The 21054-nt window shown below is 40.3% G+C and overlaps 1 protein-coding gene across 1 annotated transcript in view; it reads left to right on the forward strand.

Annotated features, from left to right (window-relative positions):
* Window positions 1-21054, forward strand: part of LOC104167879 (protein ELYS-like) — a gene marked incomplete at its 3' end in the record, with an annotated part of 32689 nt that overhangs the window by 5025 nt on the left and 6610 nt on the right. Inside the window, 22 exon segments of the mRNA XM_009708271.1 lie at window positions 1-168; window positions 1294-1410; window positions 2343-2427; window positions 5515-5665; window positions 8522-8654; window positions 8742-8923; window positions 9402-9463; window positions 10401-10529; window positions 12134-12224; window positions 12316-12405; window positions 12568-12708; window positions 13498-13602; window positions 14265-14358; window positions 15594-15717; window positions 15826-15882; window positions 17018-17164; window positions 17945-18132; window positions 18306-18450; window positions 18547-18678; window positions 19851-19998; window positions 20084-20234; window positions 20773-20883. The exon segment at window positions 1-168 is cut by the window's left edge and continues 14 nt beyond it. Of these exon segments, the coding sequence (XP_009706573.1) occupies window positions 1-168; window positions 1294-1410; window positions 2343-2427; window positions 5515-5665; window positions 8522-8654; window positions 8742-8923; window positions 9402-9463; window positions 10401-10529; window positions 12134-12224; window positions 12316-12405; window positions 12568-12708; window positions 13498-13602; window positions 14265-14358; window positions 15594-15717; window positions 15826-15882; window positions 17018-17164; window positions 17945-18132; window positions 18306-18450; window positions 18547-18678; window positions 19851-19998; window positions 20084-20234; window positions 20773-20883 (2751 nt within the window).

Here is a 21054-nt window from a genome sequence, read left to right on the forward strand (position 1 = left end):
AAGAAGAGAAACTGTGACCCGGGAAGGGAGACATCTCTGTTTTCAGTTACAAAATCCTTCAGGAACAGCAATATCAACCCTGAGCTACATAAGCAGAAGCAATCAGCTGGTTGTGGGTTTTTCAGATGGCTACCTGTCGCTATGGAACATGAAGACTTTGAAGCGGGAGTAAGTAGGCCTTTACACTTGGCCATGCCTGGAGGTGGCAGGGTGTCAGTTTTTGGCTTGAGGAAGTCTGTTAACTCCAAGAGATCTTTTCAGGGACAGAAGTTTTGAGTATGATCTTGGAACGTTTAGAAATCCTCTTCTGAAATAACCATATATGAAGCCATACATGGATTAAGTGTCCTGCCTTGTCCCCGGTGGACTAGCATTGTTTTCCATATTGTGCCTGTGGACTGAGGAATTGTGGAAAGCATGCTTCTTTGGGTTATGCCAGGCAATTGGGATGTGATAGAGCTGATTTTTAGAAGGCAGTTTGTTCTATCGGTTGTATTCAGTTGAAACCAGGAAATGTGTGCCTTTCGATGAAACAGATTTTAGAAATTCTTTTTCAGGCCCAGGTACTGCAATTAGGGCCTACATGGAAAGGCTTAAGTATGCTGTTAATGTGATTTTGGTGATAATATTCTTTAACATGTCCAGGGTGAAAGTAGTGAGCCATTAAAACTCAGTAGCCAATCTGTGCCTGAAAACATGATTTAAATCTGCCAAAGAGCAACCGAACTTGAAATATTTAACCAAATTCAGAGAAGGATTCACATAAGCAAATCTGCAGTGAGTCACCCGAAACTATGGGGTGCATAAATAGAGAGTAGAGGAATAATGAGGTGGCAGGAATAGGTTGGGAAGGTGCAAGTAGGGTTCAGAAGTCTGGAAGAAAAATGCTTTACAGAGTCCAAGGAAAGAAAGGTGAAACTACTTCTGTTTGGCGCTATTTTAAACATGTTCAGAAGATCTGCTGCACTTTAAGTTCAATATGGAAGTTGGCTATAGCAGTAGGAACAATCTTTTGCCTGGCAGCTGCAGGAATCATTTATGTTCCTCCTGCTCAGGCAGAGGAGGACATAAACCCAGGTTATTGCGTAGGATGGGCAGTAATTTCCTCGCCTCTTGACTGTTGCATAAAAAGCAGTGGCTTCCTTCACTGTCTTGTTTGGGATGGAAGTATGGCCTTCTGTACTTTGGGGATCAGCATGTCAGGTGCTCTTCTCTCAGAAGAGGCTTCTGCCCTTCTACAAACAGGGCCAGTAGGCTCACCCTTCTACTTTTGTTTTGTTTTTAAACCTGCAGGCACCACTCTCAGCTTGAAGGAGGGAGGATTCCTGTCTATGCTGTTACTTTTCAAGAGCCTGAGAATGATCCTCGCAATTGTTGCTACTTGTGGGCTGTTCAGTCTACACAAGAAAGGTGACTAAAAACTTACTATAAGCCACTGAATTAATTTTTTTTATATACATGTGTCCACATACAGTTAGCACGCGTGTATTTGTTTTGTTTATTTAGCTGTGCAGGTGATTCTCTCAGGGACAGAAGGTGTTAAGCTTACAATGTTGGTTTTGCAGGATTTAACAGAGGTGAAGAGGGACCTACTAGTTCCTACCTTCTGAAAGAAGGCAGAGCAACAGTGGCTGTATTTTTGTGCTTGCATTCTTAAATGATTTCCTTTGTTTCTTGATGAGTGCTCCGTGATTTGTTTGATATTGGCGCCGTGGTACGAAGGTACCATTAAAAGTAGTTGAGGCTGCAGCTGCAGAAGAGGAAAGGTGCCGACAGAGCAGCCTGCTGCCCTAAAGGAGGGAGGTGACAGTATTGCCGATCACCTTGTGCCAGCTTCAGCAGCCTTTGTGAGCCAGTTCAGCTCACCTGGCAGCAGAAGATCACTGTTCAGCAGAGGAGCCAACCGTTTCCTGCTGGGCTAATGAATCCAGTGGGAATGTGGAAGGGTGCAGTGTGTGCAAGAGAGGGGCTGGGACTTTGGCGGTAGTGGAGGGGGAGGAAGATCTCTGTCTGGCTTTCAGCATCAGCTCAGCTGTTGATGAAGTTGTGATCTTTTTGAGTTTGACTTTAAAGCAGTTTTGAGCGAGAGCTCTTCCCTGTGAAGAGCTATTCCCAACAGTTTTTAGTCCATACAATGTATTAAAGCTTTCAGATGGTACGGTTAACATTTGCTCCTGAGCTGTTAGCATCAAAATTTCCCCCCTTATGTTTTAGCGACTAAATGTGACCAATTATCTTGTTTTGGGAAGCGGTGTTTTTCTTTTCAGCAATATCTAATGAAATGATAATGAGGACTATGAAGGAACTTTCTAATCAAATTTCATAATGTATGCCTTTTTCAGTGAAGGTGATGTTGTGAGTTTGCATCTGTTGCAGTTAGCGTTTGGTGACAGAAAGCGCTTGGCATCAGGACAGGTCATGTATGAGGTAAGACGTGTAAAGTATGTGAAAAGATGAAAACAGTAATTTTCTCTGAGTGAGTATCAGTTTTAAGTTGTCAGGGCTAATATTCAGCAACAAAATTCAGAGATGACTGAAAAAAAAATCTTTTGCTGAGTCTTCTTGGGCATGACCTTTGGCCATACTTCTGGAAAACAAATCATACGATTTTATACTGCAGTGTCATGTGTTCAGCTGGATTCATCTGCAAAGGGCCCGTGTAAATTCAATTCATGAGGAGGAAGCAGCTTTTACAAATAAAATTATTCTTAGTTTAAACACCAAATTAATGGCATGCAGGAAGAGAAGATGGGGCTTTGAATAGCTTTGTTTAACCAGACTGCAGACTTGAGTAAGCTTTTATCTGTCCCCCTTTCCTAAAATATGGTCATAGGTATCTTTATTCTTTTCTGATCTTCGTTTTTACGTTCCTGGGTTTTTTCGAGCTTTGTCAGCTGGACTTCAAGTGAAATGTACCTACAGTGTCTCTTTAGTGTTGATCCTGAAACTTAGTAGCTGTAAAGATAACTTTTTCGACATTTTGGCTGGGTTAGTATGAAATCTACTCTTAAAGTGGGCAAAATATGTAAATAGAGTAAACAGTGGTGTGATTTGGTCAAGAAAATATACAAAAATTTTTAGAACTGACTGCAAAGATGTGTTTAAAATATAGATGAGGTAAGTTTATATCTCTGATATGTAACAGATATCAGATGCATCTGTATAATGTATAATTCTGTTCGGTAGTATGCTTGGATCTCTGCCAAAATATTTTTGAGGAGAAGGTAATCTTAATTCTTGTTTTGGTCTTTCCTCCTATTTTGATACTTTCTCTTGCTTATTGTCAACAGATATGGAATGAAATAGGAGTGATTCTTGTATCACGGTACTCTGTTTTTATAGGGGCTATGCATTTAAAATTTAAACTCATTCAAAAAAATTAGACGTTTTTCTTTTTCCTTCTATGTGGGAAAACTCCTTCCTCATTTGTAAATGTTGCTTTTGAATCCATAAAGGTTAGGTGTTTGGAAAAGGTGGTGGTTCTTTAAAATGCGTTATCTGTCATGGTGACAAAGTAGAAATACCTTCAAGTGATTCAGCATGTTCTAAATATGGATGTCATCTCTTTATCTTTGTGCAGTTTTTTTATGACAGAAATATACAGTGCTCTAGAGGAACAGAGCACCCCGATTAGCTTTTTTAATTTTAAAAGGGCTTTCATTGCAGTTCACTGCTGCATCTCCTGTAGTGCTGTAAACACTTTGTCAGGTTGATAGGAGAAAGACTCTTTAATCTTTCTGCAGTTTCACTTTTGAGCTCCTGCTTTCTTTTATTCTCTTTTAAAAGCTAGTTTTAGCTACAGTCTTAGCAGTAGCAAAGACAATACCTTGTACTGTGTGCTGCTTTGGAAAAAAAGCAGTTGTTTTGTCCGTGGTGAGTGTTGTGGAAGATTGAAACAGGAACCAGTCTTACAAGATAGGTACTGAGAGAGAACTAAACAGCTGGAGCCTCTGAGGAGAAAAGACAGGTTTTTCAGCTAGCTTCCAGATGAGCCACTTGGACATGTGGCTTCATACCAAGACCTGATGATACCTATTGCCAAAGAAACCTCCACGATGAAACCAACTCCCAAACCCCCCAAAATCCCCAAAGATGCATTAGGACAGGATCTGTCCTCTACAGTGGATGCTTTTAGTTTCAGAACACTTCCTTGTAGTCACATGTTGGTCCGTACTACATGACTGTCTGCCTACATGGCTGACTGAGCCAAGTTTTTTGTCCATCTTCAGTGGCAGAAAAAAAAGAGTCGTTCCCATTTGCCAGGCGAAGTTTGAGTACACAAGGAGGAATCTACTGTTGATGATTGAACAGAGTTCAGAGGAGCCTGAAAGACTGGCCTACTACAGCAGGGCTTTACTTTCCAGGAATCACACTTGAGGCTATGAAACAGTGCACCTTTGAGTTTGTATCATGGTAAAAAGTCACAAACAGGACTTTTGAAACACATGGCACTTTGTTTTTATAACTGTACATCAGACTTGTGTCTCCATTGCCTTGAAGACTGGTTTAAGTTTGCTCAAGTAATTAAACATAGAGGTATGTTTAAGTTATGCGTTCAAAGATCTTTTTTATGGTATCTCAGCAGTTGCTAAATCGAGTGCATCAAATCGTGGTTATGGAGCACGTCTTTACCTTTGTCCTACACGATGCTTGTGGATGGAGAGAGTATACAGTCTCTGCTTTCATATCCGAGTGTGACCAGTGCATGTCATTTGAAAAGTGTCTTCACATTTTACTGGTCGATAAAGTCATTACTTAAGGAACTCCATTGTATGGAAGATACTAACTTAGATTTGCTTGCTCCATGTGGGTAATTTAAAATACACAGCTGTACTTCAGAAGTTGTCTTAAGCAGGCATTATTTGCTAGTGTTTTCCCCTTGCCCTCTGTACAAACTTTGTGGGCGACTGGCTCTTCATATATGAATGAAAGTTGAAATTTCTAGCAGTTAAAACTCCAGAAACCTGTCAGAGATTAATTTTAGTACTTTATCTGATGAAACTGTCTTGCAATGGTGGACGTCTCGTTCAGGACAACATCTTTTATTAAAATTTTTCATTCTACAATAGAAATGAGATTCATTCCTTGGTCTGCATGTTAGTTTTTCAAAGAGGTGGTTTCAGTTTTTCTTATCTACTCCGCACATGTCTGTTATTTCCAAAGTTACTTGATGCAATGGAACGGACTGTGCATGCTTTGGAGCAAATTTTAGCTAGGGAAATGCTAAATTTTGAAAATGTACGAAGCCTTTACAGCCAAACTTACCCGTTATGGTTTGATACTTAATTCTCCTGCATGTCAGATGTAGTTTCTGTTTGCCATCAGAAATAAGCTCATGGGAAATATACAGTGTAGTATGTGTATTATAGTAGATAGATGAAATAAGCTCATGGGAAAGATACAATATAATAGTCATATTATATTAGATATAGAGATTCTTTTATATTTAGGTATAAGATATGTTTTTACCTCAAAATGACCTTTTCTCTCTTCTTTTTTTTTTTTCCCCCCCAGGGTTTGGAATACTGTGAGGAAAGGTACAGTTTAGATCTCACGAGTGGAGTCTTTCCCCTGAGAGGACGGACCAGCAATACTAAATTACTCAGCTGTCAAACTATAGAAAAATTTCGCAACCACGTTGACAGAGAGGATAGCGTAAATGAAGGTTTGTCCTGATGTCCGTGTTTGGTTATTCTAAAACAAACGGGTTTGAAATCTAAGTGATGAATGCTGTTCTGTGCCCACAATCTGAAAGTCTTAGATATCTGTATAGACTAGCTTGTTGGGCTTATTTAAAAAGAAGAAATGGGGAAAAAATGCTTAACTTAGGTGGGACTTCTTTGAGGGAAAAACTAGGTTTTATTTTATGCTTGCTGACATGCTCTGGTGATGTAGGGTGGGGTCGTCTGTATGATGCTGGTCAGTCGTTTTATTCCTCCAGCTGTCTCCTTTGGACAGTAAGATAATTGTCTCTGATGCTCTAGGAATGTTACCTGAATCTTTTTTTTCCCCTGTTCAAACCTATATCTGCATCTGCATCCAGCTGGCGGCCGGTCACAAGTGGTGTTCCCTAGGGTTCAGTAGTGGGGCCTGTTCTGTTTAATGCCTTTATCAGTGATATGGACAAGGGGATTGAGTGCAACCTCAGTCAGTTTGCAGATGACACCAAGTAGGGTGGGAGTTGATCTGCTGGAGGGTAGGAAGGCTCTACAGAGGGACCTGGACAGGCTGGATGGATAGACCAACGGCATGAGGTTCAACAAGAACAAGTGCTGAGTCCTGCACTTGGGTCACAACAACCCCATGGCTGGGGACGAGTGGCTGGAAAGCTGCCTGGGTGAAAAGGACCTGGGGGTGTTGGTCGACGGCCGGCTGAACATGAGCCAGTAGTGTGCCCAGGTGACCAAGAAGGCCAACAGCATCCTGGCTTGTATCAGCAGTAGTGTGGCCAGCAGGAGCAGGGCAGTGATCGTCCCCCTGTACTCGGCACTGGTGAGGCCGCACCTCAAGTCCCGTGTTGAGTTTTGGGCCCCTTTCTTCAAGACAGATGTTGAGGTGCTGGAGTGCATCCAGAGAAGGGCAACGAAGGTGGTGAAGGGTCTGGAGCACAAGTCTGATGGGGAGCGGCTGAGGGAGCTGGGGGGGTTTGGTCTGGAGAAGAGGAGGCTGAGGGGAGACCTGATCACTCTCTACAGTGACCTGAAAGGAGGTTGTAGCCAGGTGGGGGTTGGTTTCTTCTCGCAAGTAATGAGTGATAGGATGAGAGGGAATGGCTTCGAGTTGCACCAGAGAAAGTTTAGACTCGATATTAGGAAGAATTTCTTCATTGAAAGGGTTGTCCAGCACTGGAAGAGGCTGTCCAGGGAAGTGGTGGAGGTACCATCCCCGAAGGTATTTAAAAGATGTGTGGATGTGGTACTTAGGGACATGGTTTAGGGGTGGACTCGATGCTCTTGAGGGTCTTTTCCAACCTAAACAATTCTATGAGTCTCTGATCTGTGTGTCCATTTTTCCTCTCTAAATCTAATAGGTTCCTGCATCTACAGGTTCTTAAAGCAATAGTTTTCCTTGTCCATGTACACAGTTAAAACTCTTATGGTGTCTTTCATCATCTTGCAATAATTAAATATACAGCTCTGGGTTTATAAATTCAGTTATGCTGTGACCGTATCTCTGAGCCTGCTGCAGCGATAACTTTCATAGGCTTTTGTTCTGACTATGTTATTCACCTTCCCTCTCTTCTTACTGGCCTTAACTTATGCCTAATGTTATAAAGAAGATGCTTGCGTGATCTTCCTAGGCTATTTCTGTTTATTATCTTTGACTTAGTCCTGAAGTGGCAACTTCCATCTCTTTTGTGATGCCACCCTCTATCAGCAGTGTGTCAAAATTAATAAAAACGCCTTTGGATTTTCTCCACTTGTGTTTCTGAGGAGAGTGCTTTCTAAAAATTTGTTCAAAACAAAGAACCCCAACCCTCCACCCCTCAAAAAAACCCCCCATGAAAGCCAAAAAACCAAAACAACAACCAAAAGAACCTTTCTCTCTCCTTTTTATGAAGTATGAGGCATGGAGAAATACCTGTAATTTTTCTGATGGTTTCTCATCAGTTTTTATTCAGATCTGTTCAAGTTAAGTTCTAGGCACACATGAGCTTTTGTTGGATATGTGAGGAGGCTACCAATGAAGCTATGTTCTGAATTATGAAAATAATTGCCATCTTCAGAGGCAGTTTTAACAGCTAACAAAACTGAAATGGCACAGAAGTTTACAATAAAACATGGTAAAGTGTGTGAGGATCCCTAAATGGTAATGATGAATTCAGCAGAGAACATTTTGCTGAACCTACTGTCTTCTTGTTCCTTACTCTGTTAGGGTAAATGATATACACATACTTTGCTTCCATCTAGAGAATATGGTCTCCCCAGAGAAGACAGACCATTCCACTTGTGGAGAGAACCCGAGTATAACATTGTGAATGCTTCATGTTAAAATCTTGATTCCAATTTCCTGTTTGTTGGGTGTTTTTTATTATTATTTGTTTATTTTGTGTGATAATTGTGTTCTTTCATTCTGAATATGCTGGAAAGGAGGTATTCTTAAAACTTGCAGTTGAGTTGCATCTGGAAATTAATAATGCCAGGTGATACAAGTGTATAGGACACATATTTGTATGTTTTCTAAAAGTAGCAATGTATGTGTTCCTAGCACTTTTTTTTTGCTAAACTGTTCATCTAGCTAAATGTCCTGATCAGCTCTTAATGTATGGAAAACCTAATGAGCTAGTAACTGTGTATTTGATTTGGCTTAGAACTGGTACAATTGGAACACAAAAAAGGGGCAGTATGACTGAAACCTATGATAGAGATGTTTGCTATTCCGTAAATTTCTTTTGTTATTCTTAGTAGGTGTGTTTCACGAGTGAAATAATGGAATTAAGCCAAAATGGGAAGTGGTGTTTTAAAAACATGAGTTATATCGTATTTTCTACAAATAAGAAACAATGTCTTGTCTTTTACAGTAATATCTCCTGAGACCAGTGTATCAGTCTTCAGCTGGCAAGTGAATACATATGGTGAGGGAAAGCCATCTACTTATTTGGGTGTATTTGACATTAATCGCTGGTATCATGCTCAAATGCCAGATTCACTAAGGTAGATGTTTCTTCAGTTGTTTTCAGTATCTCTACAATGAATTCATTTGAAAGTCGGCATTTAGCTTATGCACTTGTTTTCTTTAAGGCCAGAAGAATTCCTTCACGATTGCCCCTATTTTGCATTGTGGTCACTGGATACCGTAATAAGCATGACTTCTCCAAACCTCATTTTGGATATTCTGGTACATGAGCGGAGTCTGAGTCGGGGACTTCCTCCTTCTTATCCACCGCCTGAGCAGTTTTTTAATCCAAGCACCTATAATTTTGGTAGGTATCTCACAGCTTTTCATAGTGATAAGCTTAAATTGAGGTCAAATGCCGTTTCTTGGTTCTCTTATTCCTTGTTTGTCACTCAAAACCCAAACCAAACTGAAAAACCCCAAACCTCCACAAACCCAACGCTGATTGCGCTGTACTAACAAGGTATTTAATATTGTGAAACACACCGGACAGTCTGCTGAATTTTGGGGTTTGGTGTTTTTTGTAATTTAGCCTGTCAAGTGGTAATGGTTCTAAAAGGAAATGACTGTGAACTGAAGCTCAAAGCACAGCACCTCGATAGCACTAGAGATGAAACTTCTATACGTCGTCATTATTTTTTTTAAAACCAGTTTGTAAGTGATGTGATGAAGAGAATGGGTACTCAGTTATATCTCTCCAGATACTGCTATGTAAAAAACCGTACACTGATCACAACATGACTGTGGGAGTATGGAATGTTGTCAAACATCTGTTGTTTCTGCAGATGGCACGTGCTTGCTGAACTCCGGCGTGGTTCATCTGACTTGCACCGGCTTCCAGAAAGAGGTGATCTTTCACTGTATCTTTACTGAGAATGTCAAGAGACGTACCTTTTCTACGCTTTCCTGTTGCACTCCTTTCAGTGTCAGAAACCATTGTATTCTCATCCTACCCATCCATGCGCATAATTGCAATTGTATCCTGCCAGTTTTATGCAAATGATAGTGTTTTAGGTCTACTCTTGGGTCTGTAAAACTGCCATTGTCTCTTGTCGAAGCACAATCAGCGACTCGATGTCTAGAAGGGAATACAGCATTGCTCTAGGAGCAAGGACAGAAATGTTGTGGAAGTCAGGGAAAGCTGTTACTTCTTTATTACCCATCAGCCGAACGGCCTGCATAGTCCTGAGTTAGGCTTTTGGTCCCTGATTAGCTTGAAAAAGGAGGGCAGAATGGAGAAAATTAAGAATTATTTACCTGTTTGGGAAAAAAAAAAACATTTTCTCCCAACTTGGCCAATTTATAACTTCTTAGCCCCTGCAAAGATCGTGACAAATAATTTTGAAGTCTGTTTCAGCTCACTAAATATTTCCAGCATAAATCAGCTCCTGCACAAACAAGCATAGAAAGGGTCTTCCAAAGTGTGACTGAAAGTTATGTGTTAGTTTTAGCGGCTATAGAATGTATTTTGTGTCAGTGTTCCGGGAAAAAGAAAGGCCTGTGTATTGACAGAGAAGCTAGAAAATGCTTAATGAAGCATTGCAAGGGCTGCTTTTTGTTTTACTGGATATTTTTTTTATAAGCAGTAACTGTTAGTTTGACTGCTGTCTTTCAGACTCTGCGTGGTAATGCTTACTCAGATTGCTAACCTAAAGCGTATTACTGATGCAAACTTTCTGAAGGGTTAAGTGAACTTTTATATTCTTTCTCTTTGTGGTTATCCAGAACCTTAGTGACTGAATAATAATGCTGTCCTAATCGGTCATATTTGCTTGATGTTTCAGACCTTGAAGCTTTTGAAGAAATCTGGTCCTTCGATAAGCGAAGCCATTCATGATAGCTACAATAGGTGTCTCGTAGCTGGCTTGCTGTCTCCAAGACTAGTTGATATCCAGCCATCCAGTTTGAGTCAGGTGAGCGCATTGCATATCAGGGAATCCAAGGGGAAATACATCCATAGTGTCTGACAGGGCTGTAGAGGCTACAAGAGATGACAGTCTGATCTTTGTATTATTTGCAAGTTGCATTGAAATGCAGGCGTTGACTTTAGTTCATGGAAGTAACAGTATTCCTCGATCCAGCCTACTGAGTTTGACTGGGAACAGCCAGAGTGACGTCACCCCGCCCTGTCCTAGGTTTTCCATGTGCAGTGCACCAACCTTTCTCTCATCTGAAGAGTTTCATGAGAGATGGAGCCTTTGTGATGAGCAGCCCATCTTCACCCAGGCAGGATCTGAGCTAAATGATCAGCGAGCTGGTCGCTGTACGGTGTAGCGATCAGTAGGTGTGGGAGAGCAGACTGCCCGCTGCCCTCATCTTTCCGCCTACTGGGTTCTTCACCAGATTTGTGGTAGTGTCTCAGGGCAAATAACGCTGCTGCGCAGGGTGGTAGCGAAAATGAATTTCTTGGCAAGTTGACCTAGCCCCCAGACTGTTTATTTTGCGAGCCTGGGGTAGACTCTTACGTTCCAATTAGATGTTCTGATGTCAACTCTGGTTTGGAAATAACTTGGGAAATCAAGAAAATTTTTAATAACCTTTGCTGAATTGTGGCCATACCGTTCAGAGACTTGTTATGCGTTTGAGCAGGGATTTCTTTTGAACGTTAGTGAGACAAATATCAGAATTAGGGTCAAGAAGTTTGGTTTGGGGTTTTGTTGGCCACCCTAAATAGAATTTGGTGTGTTTCCTTGTCTGAACACCGTTTTCAGGAAAAGGTGGAAATGTCACGTGTATTCGAATGTGTAGAAACCACTTTGAATGTAGTGATTTTGCCTAGAAGGGAAAGATACTTTTGAATGTATTTAAACAAACAAACAAAACCCCCCAAATGTAAAATTTTATGAAGGGTCATTTCACCTGAAGGAAGTATCAGAACACCAGCTGAAATAAGCTACTCCTTAGTATTGCATGTCTGTGCCTACCTGTGCTTTGTCCTTCTCAAGGATTACCACTGCATTATAAGGGAGTATTTGAACAGCCTAAGATTTAAACCTATTGGAATTTCAATGTTTCAATTCTTTTCTGTCCTTTTAGAAAAGGATAACTTAATGTTTTGAGTGTCAAAACTGCTTCATGTCTTCATAGTCTGGAAAGCTGCTTGTCCTTAGCTTCACTGTTTCCACGCAAACGTTGCATAGTTGTATTTGTTCTGTCCCCTTCGTGCATAACTCACGTGCCCACAATACGTGATGGCTGTTAGAAGAGCATGTTACTGAAAAAAGTTAATTGGAACTCAGTAAACTGAGAATATAAAGCAGAGGCATGCGAAGACAGACTAGAACTAGCCTTCAGTAAGTTAAAATGTCAAGAGGAAGGGTTTGATATGTTCCTCAGACCAAGAAGCAGTCTAGCCTGTGGCTAGAATTATGAAGAAGAATGTGGAATTAGTTGCATGTGGACTAATTGACTTTGTGATGTCTGAATGAGTGCACAGTTAGAAACAAACATTTGCTGTTGATGGTCCAGATATTGAAAGTATGCCAAATTCTCATTTTACTTGGTTTGTTATGTTTAGGAGGAGCAGTTAGAAGCGGTACTGTCAACTGCTGTCCAGACAGGTTCTTTAGACCTTCTGACTGGATGCATTAAACATTGGACGTCTGAAGGTAATACTTCCTGCATTGTTTTTCTGTTACTTTTTTTTGGTTTCATTTCTTTCCTGTTGATTCATTTCTTTCTTGTTTTCTCTTTTTAAAGAGCAGCCAAGTTCTGCTGCCAATTTACGGTTTGTACTTGAGTGGACGTGGAAGAAAGTGATTTATACGAAAGATGAATTTGACCAAACAAGTGAGTACTAGCGTAGTGATTCTGCAAACATCGGATCATCCTTTCGAATGGAGCTTGTTCAGTAATGTGCCGGCAGATGGCATTGCGAGCGGTTCTTTAAAGGTACTTTGAAACTCTGGAATTGCTCTGTAGGCTAACGATTTAATATTTATTCCTGACAAGGTGTTCCGCTGTTTGATGGCTCTTGCAACTTCATTGACCCGCAGACGTTACAGTCTCTTCAGCGCTGCCACTTGCTTCTGAGCAACCTTAGCACAATCTTAAACTGTTTTCTAACAGAAGCACGAGAGCTTACTGAAAAAGGTTTGTAAGAGTATTAGTAACTCTTTGGTACGTTTTATTAAGATTTGGAACAATGCTTGGGTTGTAACTGTGGAAACATGGGCTTTTGTCATTTGTGAGGGTTGGAAGCCAATCAAATTTAGCTGGGAGAAGGGACTTAAATCTGAGAAGTTGGGACTACCACTGAGTCGACATTGAGTTCAGGGAAATAGTTTGTTGGGGAGTTCGTGTGAGTGGGTAGGGCAGGCTATGTTCAGTAAGCACCTATGTAGGCAATGGGATTGAAATGACAGCAACTGGATGTGGTGGTAATGCTGAAAAGTATTCTGTTTAATCTTAGCTAGCAATTCATAATTGCATGCAAAGATTGTATTGCAAATTGCTAAATACTATAAAGGAAGCTTAAACGAGTAACTTGTAAGTTACCTGAGCTTCTATAGTTTTTTGTATGATAAATTGTTCTTGGCGTATTGAGGAAAAAAAGAAGACTGTCCCTTTGCTGTATTAAAAATCTGTGCTACCGGAAAACCAAATGTCTTATTCATGAGCATATTTAATACTTCAGGCTTTTTTTTTATTTATTTTTTTTACTTTAATGTTTAGTGAATCTTGTTGGTTGTAGGGGTTGCTTTTTGTTTTGGTGGTGATTGTGGTTTTTTTTCTTCAAATGAGAAAGTGATGAAGAGTGAAAAATGCAAAGGCAAAGGTTTCTACAGTGTTATTTTTCTACTTTCTATTTGGGGTGCAGAAGGGCGTTTTGTAAAAATGAGAGGAATTGCATAACAAACATCATGTAATGCCTTTTTTCAGGTTTTGCAGACTTGACAAATAAGCGGGTGGTAACTCGCCTCCTTTGTTTGTATGCCCAAGTGGTCATCTGGTTCTGTCGGTCCAGTCTCCTTCCAGAGGGTTTAGGTAAGCCTAAACTGGAATACATTTGTAACCGGGACACTAACCAGTAAGTGATTCCTGTGAACACGTTCTTGGCCATGCTTTTGTAAATGTTTTGTCCGTAACAAGTCCTGTTAGTTCCAGTACCTTTCGTGGTTGTTTTTTCAGAAATAGCCTTTGACTTCAAGGAGTTGCTTCTGTCCACAGCTTGAAATACGAGGGATTTTAAATAACGAACTATTAAACAACAAATACTGGAAGGCAGTGAAAGCATTACCTGCATGTCTGGAATAAGCATACCTTATTGCTTGAGGAAAAAATACACCTTGGAAATATTTCTTTATTTGGATGGATTATAAATTCTATTGCGAGCCGTAATTGCCAGTCTTACAGATGCTCACGTGACGTGTTCAAAAAACCATTCCCTTTGAGTACTGTTTTTTTTTTGTAGTGAACTTCAGCTTACACTGCACGTTCCGAATGGTACATCATCTGTGGACTTGAAATGGCACTTGAGACAAGGAGGAATTGAGCCTTTCTGTTAGAAAAGGCAGAAACAGAAGTGGCTTCTTTCAGAGTTGCAGGCTTCTTGATGCTCAGCTTGTATCATCTTCTGTCTTTTTGGTCAACAAGTTTAGTTTAAAAATATGGTATTACTTCTTTAACTTTTACTTTATTGCCCGTAGATGACGATATGCGTTTGTCTAGACCTTTCTACAATTATCCTCTGATTCAGAGCTACTATACCTGTCATCGACAGAAACTTGAGCGTTTCTCGAGGTAAGCCTTACAGGAAAACTCTGCAACGCTTCCCCTGCAAATTCAGAAGCAGAAGTGAATGGCTTTTGTATCAACAGTGGTATTTGCTATGCTTTTCTTGAGTAGTAACAGGCAGTAATAGCTGCCTTGGCCTACCTCTCCTACTCACAAGTACATTTGTGTAACTGCGGCAGACAGCCAGAGTTCCGTGGAGTTGGCGTGCCCAGCACTCCACTGGCTGGTGGATAAAAGTCACTTCCTGATGTAAACTCGCTTTCCTGGACTTGCTTCCCAGCATATGGGTGGTGCGCCTTGGATTAGGGGCTAATAGGTTTTCCTTTGGGAACTGTACTGAAAACTACATAAAGACCTAAGGAAGCTCAGGCTGTGCCAGTGTGAAGCAGATGCTGCAAGATGAGTTCAGGTGGAAGCTACAGTGTCTTAGGTATTGACTTTCAAGTTCATCTTACTTAACTTACTTCTCAAGTAACTTGCATACAGGCTCCTGTGCTCCTTAGAAGCACACAGCCCCGAGTGTGCTTTTTCTGCTTTTTATCATCGGGAAGTTCAAGGGTAGTGTAGCAGTCAGCAGAAGGCTGTGATGGACTTTTGCGGAATGTAATTTCTGAAAGTTCAGCCATCCGTAGTTGTAAGGGTATGTGTATGGAAACAGAAATGCTGCTTAAGATGATACTAAAATGTACCTGTATGCTTGGCTTTCTGAAAAGACCTGTTTTTCAGTAACAGGAGTGAGATGCCGAGAAGAAACTCAAAAGTTTCCATGCTGTTGTCTCACAGCTGTGTATTGGAACACTCCAATTTGAGGCACAAGATTTGTGATAAAGAATAGTCGTGATATTTTGATGCTGTTATGTTTCCTCCATTAGCGTGCGAGTGGTTCTTTCTGGCACTGACAAAACTGCATTTGCGCTCCCTTTATACTACAAGTAATGCAGCAAAAAAAGAAAACCTGAAAACTACAAGGTCATTGCAACCTTTCCTGTAAGAAGAGAGCTTTCAGGATTTCTCTTTGGAACTTCTTTATTACATGAATATGAACTAATGAACGTCTTTCATTTGACTCGGAAATGTCTTTCCTGTGCGTTTCAAGTCATAATCATGCCTTTGTATGTTTGTTACTCTCTTTGACTCATGGGCACTTTTTTGGCTTCGTTTTGATTGGAGGAAATCTGTTACACTGAGAGGCTGGACTTAGTGTTTTGCTCTGTCCAAATCCTTGCTACCTTTTGTTCCAGAGGCAAATGGGATCCTGACTGCTTGATGATTGATGGAATGGTTTCCCAGTTAGGAGACCAAGCTGAGAAGTTGTGGCGGAGAGATGAAGGAGGAACTGGGAAATATCCACCTGCTAGTTTACATGTGAGTGGTGTGCTCACTGAAACCAGCAACAGCAACAAAACCCCACCCAAAAGCCAATGATTTATGAAAGACGGGAGTTTTAAGGAAACTTTGGATTTTTCATTTCAGGCACTGCTGGATCTCTATTTGCTAGACAGCATTGAAGAAAGCTACAAACATGCGATTGTATCCTTTCCAGTTATTTTTATTACACCTTCAGAATATGCACAGAAATGTGCTTCAATGTTTGTCACCTATGTGTTTAATAACATTTTTTAATTTATGCTTCAAACACAATGCAAGTGAAAACATTTTCTATGATTTCTTTTTTTTTTCCTATTTTGTTGCAAAGTCTTTTCTGGTAGGAGAAAATAGATTTCCTAAGAAATGGTAATGACAAAAAGCCCCATTAGTTTTTCTCAAAATTTAAACACAGGTTTTAATTTTTCAAAGCGTCTGTATCTGTAGCAAATGGCTCCTTGCTAGAATGACACACTAAAACGTGCTGCTTCAGCGCAAAAGGATTTCTAACCGTGGTTTACCAGTACCTGATTTTTGCCAAAATCTTCCATCTTCCAGCCCAGCTATCAGTGCTTGCTGTTCTGTTAGAAGTGCAGGTGTGCAGAAGAATAAACAGGGAGAAAAGTCATTGGGCAGAAACATAATTTTCAAGCTGCTGAAATAGGCAGAATTGCTTTTGTTGTTTGCTGCCTAAGCCAAGAGGGGAGCCTAGAGAGCAAAGGGGTCAAAAACTGTTGTACCCCAGGGCTGGCTTCTTAGAATATGTCCCTAAACATGGAGGTCAGGAAGAGAAAATGACACCACCGCTGAGTGATCCACATCCTGTTTTAAATCCGGTTTTAATCATTCAGAGCTAAGTTGTCTTGCAAGGACACCATAACAGACATTGGTTTATATACTCTGGAAATGAGGAAAAAACACCAACTGCAGCATTTGTTTGCTTCAATAATTAAGCACTGGATGTTCAGATGTTTTGAATGGCCAGCTGGTAGCTCCACTGAGTAGAGAGGGAGCCTGTGTTTATAAGGGAAGTCTTTAAATACCTAAAGTTAACCTTTTTGAATGTTTTTTGAATGAAATCAGAGAGTATTTCTTTCTGGCTGTTTATTGCAAATGCAATTTTGTGGTTAGGCCCTGACTACCTTCAGGTTAGAATAGCTTAAAAAGGCAAGACTAATACATTAGTGTTTTCTGCTTCCTACCACTTTTATATTCTTATTCCATTATGTTTTTCTAAATGTAATGGGATAAATTTTGTGTCTTACAAATTTATTAGCCTTAATTAGATTCCTGATATCAGACAATTTACCTGCTGCTAGATATCATGCATTCCTTTCCAAACAAAACGGAAACATCCATCGACTCCTTCCCAACTGCCTTTGCTATCCCTTGGGGTCTTGTTAAGCTTGTTCAAGGTTTTTGGCTTCTAGATCACAACGATTATGAAGTAAGTATGTTACAGTTTAGTTAGACATAGACTGCAGTCCAAAGCTATGATATATAAAATGATTTTAAAAACTTGGTGCTTAGCTAATAACACGTGCTACAACATTAGAAGCTTTTTTTGTAATACTGCTATGACATCTTCAGCAATAAATTATGATTTGAAATTTTGTTGTAATTACTTTGGCAGGAAACTGATTAAAACAAAGAAGAGTTCAACTTTAATAAGGCTCGATGTTTGAATTTTCAAAGCCATCCGTTCAGGTTGCTTTCAGCTGACCAACTGAGCACTTACTCAAAAACAGTGGTTTAGGTACTTTAAATAGTGAAACTCTGATCATAGCAACAAGCTTTGAGACAGGAGGCTGCAAAAGAGACTTTGCAACCTAATTCATGTTCTTTCTGATGCTGAAGGTTGTTTTTTGCCTGTCACGTCATTAATAGGATCTGTTTGCCTGGGAGAATCACTTCTTATTTAGTAATGCAGTTATAAAAAGTGGTGTTTGTGTACAGAGGTTGGGTTGACCTAGAAAAGTGTGAATTACTCCTTTTCAAACACTCACTTTGTTCTGTATGGCTAACTGAATGTTGGTTTTTTCCTGCAAATACTTAAGAATTTCTATTTACCTGTCCTGTATCACGTATTTCATTACTTAGTCACCAAAGTTTATTTAACACACATTCACCCTTACTTAAGAAACTTTTGAATATTTTTGTTGCATGCATGTACATCTCTCTCTCTCTCTCTCTCTGTCCTAATAAACCTCATCTCTAACTTCCACAGAATTCACTGGCCCTGCTCTTTCATCCAGCTACAATCAAAACTGTGTCATGGCAACACAGGAGAATTATTCAGTCCCTCATGTGCCAAGGAGAGCACAGGCGAGCCCTCAGATACATACAGATGATGAAGCCATCAATGTCAAGCAATAGTGAAGTGCGGCTTTTCCTCACTGTGTTGTTGTCCAATAGGTAAAAGAAATCTGTCCCACCACTTTGGCACTCCACTATTGTGAAAAGTGGAGATCAAATGATACAAATCACGATCCCCTAAATTTCCGTTAAACTTTGAATACAATCATTTGGGGGCATCTTTTCAGTTATGCTATTAATATTCCATTACATCTCAAGAAAATTAATTACAGGTGCATGGTGGAGGCTTGGGGTCTGTTGCAGCAACATGCCACTCCGTTAAACATAGAAGAGCTCTTAAAACACATGTATGAAACCTGTCAGGAGATGGGACTAATGGAAGACTTGCTGAAGCTACCTTTCACAGACACCGAACGAGTAAGTGTGGACAAGAGAAAAAAAGTCTTAACCGTCTCTTTGAAAAGAGAAGAGGCAGAATCGTAACAGATTTTTGAAATGTGTTATTTCTCACAGGAGTGTTTGGAGAAGTTTTTACAGACCAATGCTGGCATTCAGAACCATGAATTTCTTTTAGTCCACCATCTGCAGCGTGCCAACTATATCCCAGCACTACAGTTGAATCAGTCGATGAACATTAATCTTATGGTAAGCATAACAGTTCTGTCAAGTGTGCAAGTTCCTGTTAGGTGTTACCAACCGTTTTTGATAGTACTCGATAAAAATCCTGCTTTGTTTTTAGTACCATTCCTTGAAATGCTCGGAATAAGTTTCTACACCTGAAGTTACAGCTGAACCTACAAGTTGAACAAAATATTTCAGTACTCAAGCTACTCTGTGAAGTTATAAATTACATGTTATGGAGCCTTGTGAACTCCACTTAAACCAGTTGGTTTGCATCTGAGGAATAAACGTCTATCTTTTCTGTCAGCCCATCTTACCATTCAGTTATGCAGATATGTATGCTGTGTATGGTTTAGATTATTGGAAGTTGTTTCTGTCCCTTGTTTCTGTGGAATGAAGGGTGTGTTGCATGCCATCTCTTATATCTTGCCCCACCTTTACTTGTCTAGCTGAGAGCAGCCTTGGATGCCAGTGCACAGGTGAAATTAGCACAGTGAGGTTTTTTGATTTGCTCAAGTTAGAGCGTGAGCTCTGCAATTCCACAACCTTCATTTTACCACTTTCAATACCGAAATCCTTATCTAACTTGTGTTTCTCAAAATAGCCAGATTAAATTTAGTGTTATAGGAACTTCTGTTATGGATCTGAGAGGCATTTACTGTATGCCAGAACCATGGTTTTCCAGTGAATCAAACTTATATGGTGATCTTGGAAGTTTTAGGTCCTGCATGTGAAAACTTTCATCCAGGCAGAAGGTGCGTGTAGGTAGCTTTTTCTTACTCGTTTTAATATTCTCATCATTTTGTCCAACATCATTTGCCGCTGCCCTGTATATTCAGTCATCTCGGACGCTGGTGTTTCAGGAAAAACAAGGGAAAGCCTGTTATGTTGTAAGCCATTTGAAAATTGCAGGCGATAGCAAGTGTATCAGCACAAGGTTCTGCAGAGTGCCAGCATTGTTTTAAGTTAAAGTTGCAGGTTCTGTTATTATTCTAGTGTGCCTTGCACTGTGCTAGGAACACCAGGTGAAATTGGTGTGCACTGATGGTGGAACTTGCTGCCGTTCTGTGCAGTGGATGTATTTTACTGTATTCATAGAGGAAATTTATTCACTGATTAGAGATTGCACAGATAGTTCTGTGCAGTGAACTGCTTGCAATTAGTTAACTTCTTGCTTTACGCTTTCCATTCCTCAGAATGATCGTGATCCTCGCTTGAGAGAGAGAGCAGTTGCCAGAAATTCTCTGTTAGACCAATATGGCAAGATCCTTCCTAGAGTTCAAAGGAAGCTGGCTGTAGAGAGAGCCAAGCCTTACCGTTTGCCTTCGTCGGCCTTAAGAGAAGGTAATTCCTGGCAGGGAGATAGAATAGACAATGAATGGTGACTCTGATTACAGAAGGCTGATATTTTTTCCCTCTTGCTTTACAGTCACAAGACCAAAGCCATTATCAACACTAACAAAACAAGCTAATGCAGGAAATGTTCATACAAGAGCAACTTTCATCAGTAATGTATTGTCTAAAATTGGAGAATTGCGGGTAGGAAACGAGCAGAAAACCAGTTTCTCGCACCGTGATAGGTAAGCAGCCTTTTGACAAAGCCTACTCTTGAGCCTTAATGTTTGGAGAGAGAGGGAGAAAAATCCCTTTGAATTCCATTAGTGTTTTGGAGGGAAGGTGCACCTGAATAAAGCTTGGTTTGGCTTTTTTGCACGTACAATATATAACATTTAAGAACCAATACATCATAAGTAGTATTTGGAGAGAGTTTCTGCCATGATAATCTTCTTTATGCCAATACATGTATTTACATTACATGTGTTTACAGAATTCAAGATAGCTGAAAGTAAAACCATGATTCCCATCAAACTGTTGGTGTACAGATTTTGATGGACGTGATTGTGTGATCAACCAGTAATCTTTTACCACTTCCTGCCCAGTTTCTGCCTTGTTTCTGCCTTTGTTTACTTAAAAATAGGCAGAATTATAAAGAAGGGAACAGAGGCTAGCAGTTGTCAGATGATGGTCCCACAGGTGGTATGGTCAAATAAACTTGAATTCTGGTACGTTTGGACTTCAGGGGAATGAGAGTCAGTGAAATTTTCCTTTTAATTCTAGTCCTGGAGTTACAGAACCGCCCGTCATAGAGCCACATCCTCTCCGTGATGCAGAGCGGCCCGATGCATTTATTGGGACACCAGTTACAGGGTTGTCACGAAAATGTTCCAGGTAGAGTAGATCTACAGAATGACAAAAAGGAGTTGCTTCTCATATATCTCTGTGTGTTTCTGTGTGTATACTTTCTGTGTTTGCAAAGCGTTCTGTCTGCATATAGTTCTGTACCTGTTAAAGAAAAGGTCAACTTGGGGACACAAGTAAGTGGAGAATTTGAAGTGGTTC

This window comes from Cariama cristata, unplaced genomic scaffold (genome assembly GCF_000690535.1).
Source record: "Cariama cristata isolate BGI_N322 unplaced genomic scaffold, ASM69053v1 scaffold7059, whole genome shotgun sequence".
Lineage (NCBI taxonomy): Eukaryota > Metazoa > Chordata > Aves > Cariamiformes > Cariamidae > Cariama > Cariama cristata.